The sequence below is a fragment of the Polypterus senegalus genome, chromosome 12 (assembly GCF_016835505.1).
Source record: "Polypterus senegalus isolate Bchr_013 chromosome 12, ASM1683550v1, whole genome shotgun sequence".
NCBI classification, from domain to species: Eukaryota; Metazoa; Chordata; class Cladistia; order Polypteriformes; family Polypteridae; genus Polypterus; species Polypterus senegalus.
Window position 1 is genome coordinate 120,350,941 of NC_053165.1, and position 11,757 is coordinate 120,362,697.

The 11,757-nt window shown below is 37.7% G+C and overlaps 1 protein-coding gene across 1 annotated transcript in view; it reads right to left on the reverse strand.

Annotated features, from left to right (window-relative positions):
- LOC120541566 (RNA polymerase II elongation factor ELL2) overlaps positions 1-10,585 on the reverse strand; it is a 124,996-nt gene extending 114,411 nt beyond the window's left edge. The window contains exons 1-2 of the mRNA XM_039773321.1: positions 10,427-10,585; positions 2,955-3,002 (exon numbers count right to left, since the gene is read on the reverse strand). Of these exons, the coding sequence (XP_039629255.1) occupies positions 2,955-3,002; positions 10,427-10,564 (186 nt within the window). The 5' untranslated portion in view covers positions 10,565-10,585. The remainder of the gene's footprint in view (positions 1-2,954; positions 3,003-10,426) is intronic.
- Between the last annotated feature and the right edge of the window lie 1,172 nt (positions 10,586-11,757).

Here is an 11,757-nt window from a genome sequence, read left to right on the forward strand (position 1 = left end):
AGTGAATTATATTATATATATATATATATATATATATATATATATATATATATATATATATATATATATATATATATATATATATACAGTAATCCTCCTCGATCGCTGGGTTATGCGTTCCAGACCCCCTCGCGAGAGGTGAAAATCCGCGAAGTAGAAACCATATGTTTGTGTAGTTATTTTTATATATTTTAAGCTCTTATAAACTCTCCTACACTGTTAACGTTATTAGAGCCCTCTAGACATGAAATAACACCCTTTAGTCAAAAGTTTAAACTGTGCTCCATGACAAGACAGAGATGACAGTTCTTTCTCACAATTAAAAGAATGCAAATAGATCTCTTCAGGAGCAGAGAATTTCAGAGAGAGAGAGCGCTCGCAAAGAAAAGCAAACAATCAAAAAATCAATATGTGTGCTTTTAAGTTTGCCGCGGCATTTTTTAGAGGAGTGTCAGTATCTTCTAAGCAAGCAGCCTCTGTGCAAACAGCCCTTCTGCTCACATCTCCTCGTCAGGCGCAGAGAACGTCAGAGAGAGAGAGCGAGATTAAAGCAAACCATCAAAAAATCAATAAGTGTGCTTTTGGAAGCACTGCGATAAAGCGGCATTTCTTAAAGGTGCGTCTGTATCCACTAGGCAAACAGCTTCTGTGCAAACAGCACCTCTGCTCACAGCCCCTCCGTCAGGCGCAGAGAATGTCAAGAGAGGGTGAGATAGAGGCAGAGACAAGCAAACAATCAAGCTCCGTGCAGGATGCATATCTTATAGCATTGAGGAGTTTTAGTTAATATGTAATACATGCTCTGATTGGGTAGCTTCTAAGCCATCCGACAATAGCGTCCCTTGTATGAAATCAACAGGGCAAACAAACTGAGGAAGTGTGTAGCATAAATTAAAAAACCCATTGTCCGCAGAAATCCGCGAACAAGCGAAAAATCCATGATATATATTTAGATGTGCTTACATTTAAAATCCGATAGAGTGAAGCCGCGAAAGTCGAAGCGCGATATAGCAAGGGATTACTGTATATATATATATATATATATATATATATATTTTATTTATACTTTTTGTAATAAAAGTATCCATGTATAAGACGCACCTGGGTTTTTAGGCCTACTTCTTAAGAAAAAGAATGCGTCCTATATACGGGTATTTACAGTACCCAAACATGTTTAATGACTAACAGCTTCACCATCTCAAACATGACATCTTGCAGAACTTTAAGAGTTGCTTTTAGGACACGACAATGTTTTTCTTCTTCTACTGATGCCTGGTTTTGGTGTGCATCCTGTTCTTCAAAGAATGGGTGATGATACATGTCTTTCATTTCTTGGTATTTAACTTAATCGTTCCTTGGGATCCATTTAAATCTTATTATGTACTGTACCACACACATCTCCTTTAACAACTGTATTTCTCAGCTGCTGGGAAATCTGTTCTCATCAAACCGTTTTGTATGTAATGACCAATAGCACAAAGTCATAGAGACAGATGAATTTAACTTTGTAAAAAGTACCTCTAATGGTTAACTGAAAAGCAGATATCCAACACTAAGCATAATTCTGTAGATGAAGAGCTACAGTGAAGTGGTGTTTTACCAAGTACATGGGAATCCCTATGGCATTTCTCTTACAACCTTAATAGTTTATTTTTTTTTAAAAAAGGACAATATTGCTTTAACTCTTTATTATGGCAATACTGAAAAGCTGAATTTGGAGATTTTCATAATACCTATTAGCTGTATTAATGGGTACTTGGTTCACAAGCCAAAGATGTTCACTTTAGGTTAATAGAGTACACATATTCCATCTCCAGTACCACTAGGATAGGCATGGACTCACTGTGACCCTGAACTGGGAAAGTGGGTAAAACACTGGATAAGATCAGATAATGATTGAGACAATCACCAATCAGAAGTCATGCTTTATGCAATGTGAAAATACACAAAAAGTTTCATTTTTGGCCTCAGTTTCTAACAGTTTTCACTTTAACTCAGCTCCTATGTATTTAATATCAAAGCAACTGTAGCAAATAGGAATTAAATTATATTTTTACTTAGAAATTGTCCTCCCTCGCAAATATATGCTATGTAACACATTTACAATTTAAGCAGAAAGCAACCTGTCTCAGCATCACCTGATTTGCAATTAAGCCTTCAGATAATTATTGAGGTTTAAATTTGCCAAAATCTATGCTGTTCACAATGGCAAGCATGAAAATAACAGATGTCTATACAGTCTCACATTTAAAACCAAAAAATTAACAATGGTTAATAAAAAATAGAAAAAAACAACTCTTGTTACAAGAAAGGAAATTTAATTTGCAAGGGAAAAAATGCAATTTGGTTAATTTTGAAATAACTTTAAAATATATCGTCATCAAGGTTACAATTCTAGCTGCACTAGATTTTGGATATATGCTCTCATTTAACAGCATAATAGTTTTAAAGGAAAAAAATCAGTCAAGCAGTATGTAGTCCAGCATAAACATTTGCACATATCCCTCATATCTCTACATTAATCAGGCTTCATTCATTTTTTTAGCCACTGTAAGGACAAAAAGACAAATACCCATAGCATGCTGGCACTGCAAGTGAAAGACACTGTCCCCAAGCACTGTGCCTTTTTCTGGATAAATAAACTATATAATTAGTCTCACAGAGGACAATGCCAATAGGGAAGTAGTTTATGTTGGAACCCCTAGCAACAACATATAAATGCATTTGGGAAAAATGTTTGTTGTGTTAAATTCTAGGTTGTTTTCTTCTAAGATGTACTTAAATGCATCCAACCTCAACAACCACAACCTCCCCCTTATCCGATTGCAAAAACAACTTTTATAGTCAAATTCTAAACAGGAATGTGAAGTTATGATTTCACAAAAACCACACAGTACATAATGTTCTATACAAAAAAGTAACCTAGACAGTTAGTGGGAATGAGAGACTCTTACCCCTTGGGTTCCCTTGAAGCAAATGACTGGCTGACTAGATCCAGCACCCTGCAAGACAGTGAAGAGATGGAAATTAAAAACATCTAAAACATGAGAAAAGGGTATCTCGTCTTCTTTCAGATAAATGCTCACACGGACTGTATCACTGAAAGGCATCCCATCAAAAACTGTTTACATGCATAATATAAACACCATTTTTTCTAATTAATCATATGAGGACTGAATAACAAAGGATAATATCAGAAAAAGAACATATTAAGCTGCTAAGAAAATATCTAGATAGATACTAATTGCAGCACTGGAAACAAAACATCTCTAATATGTTGATTTTACCAAGGTCAAAGTGGACTGTTTTCAGATATGCCCCAAATAATCATAATACAGTTGTACACAAAAGGTTCAAGTTTGAATGAAGTCAAGTTGACAATGTATGTCTTCTACACATCTTATTCTGTATGTCTCTAAACTAGAAATTATAGGAAGTCAACAAGCCGAAGGCTTTTTTGTGAGTGAAAATATTAAACAATTATTACAGACTATGTACTCACATTGTCTGTTAAAGAAACAAAATTTCTTTAAACTGTGTTAACTACATATACTATATATGTGATGTCAGATTAATGTATTAAATTATAAAGCTTAACATAGTTACCTTTAATGTATGCAATACCTTTACAGTCAATCATTTAGCAAATTATCCATATAAAATTAGTACTATATAGTTTATACTGGGGGAATCTAAAAAAGATTGAAATAAAACCCATTTCAAAGTTGTAAATAATACTTTCAAATTTTTTATGAATCTCCTTCCTCTTTTGGCTGCTCCCATTAGGGGTCGCCATAGCGGATCATCTTCTTCCATAAATGAATGTTACTTCTTAAAAACATTTCTTAATCCATGTAATTTGGGATGTTACCCTATCGATAAAAATAGTCAATGATGCACACAAAGTATTTTGTTCCGAACACAAGCAAATGTAATAATGTTACCAGAAATTAAAAACTAAAGCCTTTTACATGCAATGTTTACCCTTGTGAAAGCTGGCCCTGGCACAGACAGACGGACATCATATTGTCACCACACACCATTTATTATATACACTATGTACAAAGTTTTCTCACGTGCACCCCCAGTGCCTTCTTGCACCGATCTCCCCAAGTCTAGGCCACACAGTCCTTTTGCCTTCCTGGCCGCCTCCCGTCCTCTCTCTCCAGTTCAGTCTACTTCCTCCCGACTTCCACCCCCGACTTGAGGGAGGCGGCCCCTTAAATAACACTCCCGGATGAGCCCCAGGTGTTCCCGGCATTCCCTCCTTAGCCACGCCCCAGCGTGGCAGAAGTGTTGGCTGTCTTCCTGGCAGCTCTCCGGGCGCCACATAAAGTCTTCCCTGGAATAATTAGGCACTGGGGCGCCACCTGGCGGTGGCCATGGGTCCCTACAGGGCTGGGCTTCCAAGCCCTGTACCCGAGGCCCCCTGCATAACCAGGACGGACGCCCCCACTCGGTCTGGAGGAGGCACTCGCCCTGCTCTGGTCCTCCAAGGCGTCCCGGCCGGGCTCCAGCCCGAGCCGAGGACCGTACGGGATAAACCGGCATGGGGGCGCCGCCTGGCCCGCAACAGAACCAGGACGGACGCCCCCTCGCGGTCTGGAGGAGGCACAAGCCCTCCTCACGCCCGGCCGGGGACCACACCCTTAAGGCAAACTATGCGTAAGTGAACAAAGCTTGGTCAAAAATCTAATGAAAGTGGACTTAACTGCCTAGGTTAAGCTATACTATTATTATTAGGAATTCCTAGAAAAATGTTTCAGACCCTTAAACAATTCTCTAAAATTCTCACTAAATAACTACTCTTAGACACTGAAATTTTGTTGATTGCAATATTTTTGAAGCACTGAAACTCAAGATTTTTTTTAAAGTTGATTTATGTTAGAAGAAAATCTTAAAGATAATAAAAATTATATATACTGCTTGCTAAATATTCAGTTCACACGCAAACATTTTTGGCGCTTTTCCACTGCATAGTACGGCACGACACGGTTCAGTTCACCTCACTTTTGGGGGGTTTTCCACTGGGAACAGTACCTGGTACCTGGTCCTTTTTTTAGTACCACCTCAGCCGAGGTTCCAAGCGCGCCGAACCGTTACCAAAGCGTGACGTGTAAACTGCTGGTCACTGATTGGCCGGAGAAAATCGTCTTTACTGCGTCACTGGCTATTCTTTTCTTTATACACGCGGAAGTTTGTGTCCCGTCTCTCCATCGCTGGACGCAGTTTGTTGCATAAGTGGATGAATGTTTCTTCAGACATTCGAAAGTTCTCCAGCCACTGAGCGTTTGTAAAACCGGGAACAATCACATCCCACCACTCTGAAGCACGGTTAAATGTCCAAACAGATGGTCTGTTGCGGCGACTTTTTTGCAAAATGTGGAAGATCTGTGATATACAGAATCAGCATTTTAATGTTACACTGACAGCTAAGTTCATTTTATGCTTTGCAACAGTGAGAAAAGTTAGCTAGTGATGTGCTTTTTTTAGATGCTTAGCCTTGCGCGTCGTTGAGCTAAAGTGTTGTCGTTGTCTGCGTGTTGTTGTAAAAGTTCCACGGTGTCACGGCAGTAGAGGCGCGAACTATAACGACACGGGAATAATCCCCCACTCTAAAGCGGTACTAAACTGCAGTCGAAACGCAAACCGAGCCGAACTGAGCCGAACCAAGGTGAGCTGTACTGAACCGTGCTGTGCCGTACTATGCAGTGGAAAAGCGCCTTTTGTAGACCCACCTAACATAATATAACAGCTTTAAATTTTTTGGGGAAATTACCAACTTTGCACACTGTTCAAAACATTGGTCAAGTAACATTTACTCCTGGTTCAAGCTGCTTGGATGACACTTGTGAAATTAAACTTTCAAAGAATGTCACAGATTAAGATCAGGACTTAAACCAAGAAATTATGGGACATTAATGTTTTTGTCCTTGAGCTACCACAGGACTACATGGCCTTGTGTTTTGGAATCATTTCCTGCTTAAATGAGAACATTTGTCAGAGCTCCTGCTTTTTTTAGCAGACAGGTCCTCTTATAGAATTTTCTTGCATTATCGACATTAATTCATTCTTCAGTTTTAAACAGTTACTCCTGATGAAAATCAGCCCAACAGTACAATGCTACCAGCAGCAAACCTCATTTTGGTCATGTATTATTACATGTTTGTGCATCACACAACTTTCTTTAAATTTTGCCCAAGACTCAATCTTGGCCTTATCTGACCACAAACCTTTTTGCAACTAGGCCACTCAGACTTTTTGGCAATGTTTACAGATTCTTTCACATGTTTATTTTTGAGCCAATCCACACAAAGGTCAGCATTATGCATAACTATTGATTAGGGTTGACTGGTGCACCTTTACTCCATTCAGTTACTTAACTCTGCAGCTCATTCAAAATCAAAGTGATTGCTACACAGTCTGTGGCTTTTCTCAAAACTATCCTTCTAATTTTTTTGTTCTACAATTTTTAAAGACAACCTTTTACTGGCACTTTCTAAGTGATTTGACTTAGCATCAAACTTTCTGTGAATCAAACCAAAAGTGTCACACCCCAAGACAACCAAGCACTTGGAAGTTTTGTTCTCATTTTCACAGCCATCTTTCAGAAACATACTTGCAACTGTGAGGTTTTGCCCAGAAAATATGTCAGTTATTTTACCGATTCACTTGTAGAGGCCAATGAAAAGACAAATGTGCCATCGATGAGCAATTGTTTTTCTCCGGTTTAAATTTAGGACCTTTCACAAAGAGACTTAATTATTATGCAAACAGCATATTAACTTTTTTGTTAAGAACTTTTTTTCTAACATAAAACAATATCACCATTTAAAATCTTATTTGGAGTTTCAGTGCTTTTAAATGTAAACAAAAAGAGCAAAGTACAGGATGTTATTCAGTGAAACTAAAGAATGGGTCTAGCAACTGACAACGGCAGCAGAAAACTGCAACATAACCCATGCAAAACATCTATCTATACAACCTAATGTTCAAATATTGAAATAAATGCATGTTCAGAAATCATAAGAAATTTAAGCGAGTAGTTTGAGAATTTTGGTGTTGTTTGTCATTTTCTGTGTAAGCTATTTGGAAAGTTTAAATCAGATGGATTTTGAAATAAGGGAATTACTGTTCACTGAAGCCAAGCAGGAAGAACCTAGTTACCACCAGATGCTGCTGTGCTCCGCTTCCTTGACGGCCAAATTTTCCACCAGCAGAAGGGGTAATTTGTTCTGGCAGCAGTAAGGCAATGGGGAAACTGTGGGGAAAACAGTGAAAACTACTGGAACCCAAGAATAGTGCAGTAAAGTGCAATATTGCATATGCCTCACTCATTCTGTGCTTAATATGGCTTTGCTGCATTTCAATTTCCCCATTCTTAATGTAATGCATGAAATGCTTGTGATTTAAGTACACTGTACAAAATAATAATTAAAATAGACAAAGAAAATAATAACAGCAAATTATTGCTGCTTATCAATGTTTTTTTACACAACTAAAATCTGTGACATCAGCAATTTCAGACCTTCTGTACATCTTTCAGAATAATTAAGTGGAATAAGAGTTTCTCATGTGAACCTGGGAAATTACTGGTCTGCACCGATATTTGAAAACAACCAAATTCAAGGAAGGCTGACCTAGAAATGTCCCGAGTACGATGTGTAAATGGGTATAAAGATAACAGTACACAAATGTAAATGGTTCATAGTAATTTCATTTATATTATTATTATTTATGTATTTGGCTGAAGCCCTTATTCAAGGCAACTTACAACATTTGGGATAGTTTTTTTTACATTACTACAGTTTTTCCAGTTGGAGCACAGGCAGGTGAAGTGACATACTCATGGTTACACAGTGTCACTAGCGGGATTTGAACCCACAACCTCAGGGTTTGAAGTCCAAAGCCTTAACCATTATGTCACACTGCCAACTTATACTGGATACTTAAAACATTTTATAATTTACAGATTAGAAATTCAGTTCATCAGTTCTCTGTATTTTATATAAATATGACACTATAACATGTCACAAACTACTACACTATAATATTTTCTTTAAGTAGGGGAAATAATATTCTTAGTTAAACCATTAGAAAGAAAACAATTCTGTGGCAGGACTGTTCAGTTACAACAGTCATTATCAAAAAAACTTTTAATGGCAATTGCTGTACTCAAACAAAAATATTATATAATCACAATATATGCAACAAATACCATATGTGATGGTTAATAAACAATTAAAAAACACATGCACTGCTGTTAAGTATTAAACCTTGACCCAGTTGTTAATATTCTTTGCCACTGACCAACACTCACAAACAATTAAACTATTTATCTGATCCTTCAAATAAATATTACTACCCCTGTCCTGGAGAATCCATTTATATTGTATTTATTGTAAAGTAACAAAATATATGCAGAATTTGTATGATTTTTTTTTTATTTGTATAGAGCAGTGGTACAAATTCTCAATTGAACGAACCATCACAGTGAAAATTAATGTTAGTCCAAATGTGTAGATAGCTTTTAAAGTCACTTGTGATATTAAAACATAATTTCACTACAAACAGTAAATAAAACATAAAAAGAAAATGTACACAAACTACCTGAAAAGTATATACTATAACAATTACTATGAATTAACCATTAAGAATTAAGATTTATCCAAAGAAATTATATAGGCATTTCAAATATATAGTTGCCATCCGTTTAGTACACAAGCACCGTTTTTAAATTTCGATTGACATCTTTGTGCTGAATAATATACTTTCTAGTACACTGCTGGTTTTATTTTATGTCAGAATTCAGCCGCATTGTTAAAGTAATTTTTTGCTGAACTCAAAAATACGGTTTACGAAGTTGTTTTATATTAGTTATATTAAGTATTATTAATTAATATTATATTACAAGTGTCTTTAGAAAATGTTGCGGTCACAAGAAGGCGAGAAATTAAAGAGCAAAAACGAATAAGCTTGTGGGCTGCCTCAATAGCACACCCCATCCATCAATATTAAAAACAAACCTATGATGCCCGATAACAACAAAAGCTAAGGCTTCCTACAATTGGTGCAATCAAGGGCGTGTGGGCGTGACTGAAGGATTTAAAGAGATGGTACATTCTCTTTAATGGAAGCACGTTCTCTCACACTCACAGACACACACTCTCTCACATTCACACACACACACACCTCAAATAGATGTAAAAGCAGCCAATCGGGGACAGGAGGGGCGGGGCGAGAAGTAAGTAACAAACAGAGAGTGGAGCCCCAAACATCCCCTCCAGCTGGCATCCAGTGTTCACACAGAAAGAGTCTGATTGTATGGGAATGCACGTCGCCACCATTGTACTACACCACGACCTGTTTAATTTACATCTTAGGAGACTATGCTGTCGCCGCTGTCATCTGCTCCTAAATCAGTTTTACTGAGCCCCGCGGAAAAGATAGAAAATTACTTTTGCATGACCGGATGCAACACTGTAAGGGTTTTAAAAAGTTAAACAATTCGTGCCCCCTCCCCCAAAAAGCTTTTGCATCACAATGTATCTTTTGCGAAAATAAAGTGTTACTCATACTGGTACTACTACAAAAGTCCCCTGGAAAACTAAATCAGTCATCCTAAAAAATAAAACCCAGAAGATACCCTAGGTGAAATACCCATGTATATGACGTTTTAACTTATTTTTTTTCAATCGGATAGATCATAGCTCACACTAATAAGAATGATGAAGTTAACAATTAGATAGTAATGATTACTCCCACCATCCACCTAACTCTCCTCGACTGTCACAGTGGCTCGCGGATCCCAACCCTGAGCGCCGCACACACCATATGATCCTGAAGAAAATGCCACGTTCCACGGGAAACTGGAAAGGCGCTATAGTGTCTTGCTGCATAAAACTGATCATGTCGGAAATTAATTATCGACTGCTCTTCTGTCCCACATCTTTACTTCTGCGATTACTGCTTCATATATTTAGCTTAGAATTCGCTATGGTGTTTCCACCTGTTCTTAAAAGCATGTTTGTTCCCAATATATTCAATAACATTAAAATGGTAATAACAATAAACCCATAAAGAATTCGAAAAAAGCAACCATTGCGATTTAGAGCACGAGAGTAATCATGAGCGATCACTTTAACACTATCAAGTATAGCAAACTATTCTTATCAATAATACTATTACCTTGCCTGATTCGTTGCGAGCTTGCCTGACGCCTCTCCATAACGCTTTTCTTTTATCTACGTTAAATTACGTTGGCACTCACTTATATTTCTTTGCTTTCTTTATTAACCACACTAACTGTTACCGACTGATAGTCTTTTTCGCACACTTACACAAGTTCTGCAGAAGTTTTCTGTCCATTTTGGCTCGGTTCTCCTTCTTCAGCATGTTCGGAGGTAGGAAAATTGTAACATCTCACCTTAAATTTCTGGAAAGCTTCCAGCGCTCGCATAGCGGTGTCGGTAAGCTTGACGTGGTACAGACTCTTATTTGGGAGGCTCCTGTTGATTTTCGCGCACGACAATCCATATCGCAGCTCCTCTCTCAGCGCTGCCATGTCGAGAACTGAGGGACGCTGCTGGAGACATTCCCCTCGCGACGTCACGAGCAAGAAGGGGGCGGAGCCAGGTCACACGCATTTTAGACAGGGGCGGGACGAGGACGGGTTAATTCGACGTCAGCAAGGCTGCAGTTCGTATGAGTCTGTCTGACGTCCACTCGGCCACGCGTCGCTAGCTTGCGGACAGTTGTTTGGGCTGCGAGAGACAATGAGTCACAGGAACATTTTGAATATTATGTTCTTTGACTCGGACACCCGTCAGCTTCCAGTCCGTGAATTTTCATGCAACCCGGTAAAGAAGCACATCATTTGTGACGTCCTGTAATGCTGGTGATTCACAAATCTAATTTAAGATTTTTTAATAGACCTTTCATATCTTAAACATTAATCTGCATCACAACATCAAACCAAAAAACATTTAAAATTAAGACAGTTATCAGCTCCTGTAAGGACTGTTGATGTAATCCAGCAGCATGTATATCTTTTGACCAAAAGTTTTCTCTTATATTCAATGTCCTGTGATCGGAATTTTTGAAATATTTAAATATTAATAAATAAATATTACAATGTGCACGTACAAGCGTTTTCCTGTTTTCGAAAAATACAAGCATTTTTTAATGCCCTTTTATTAATTAGATAAATAAAAAACAAATGAAAAGCTCCAAAGATGACGTTTGCTCTTCCTGATTAATTAATTAATTTATTTATTTATTTATTTATTTATTTATTTATTTATCAAAGCATGCTCTCATTATGCTCTCATTGTGCCTGTGAGGTTTGTGATACTGACAGTTTTTTATTAATTATTTTTTGTGTATTTGGCTGCTACCAAGTCTTCATCATTCTCTTTTCCTTCGAGGTGTCCTGTGCTGGTGCTTGATATCAGAGTTGCTTTGAGCTGCTTTTGGCATCAGTGGATGAAAGATGTAATTGATGGATACACCGTCAGGTCTTTATTACACCAAAACTATGACAATGCCCAATAAGTATTCATGATCAGTGTTCTTCATTGTCCTTCCAGGTTCCCTAACCTTTGAATGGTCACGATTCATTTCATGGTCTCTCTAAATATGTGTAATATATATATGTAGGTTGCTCAGTAATGGATCGACATACTCCTTAGAATATGGTATTGCTTTCCCTAGCTGTTACTAGCACACCTTTAATGGTGGATTAATGTAGCTGATCTT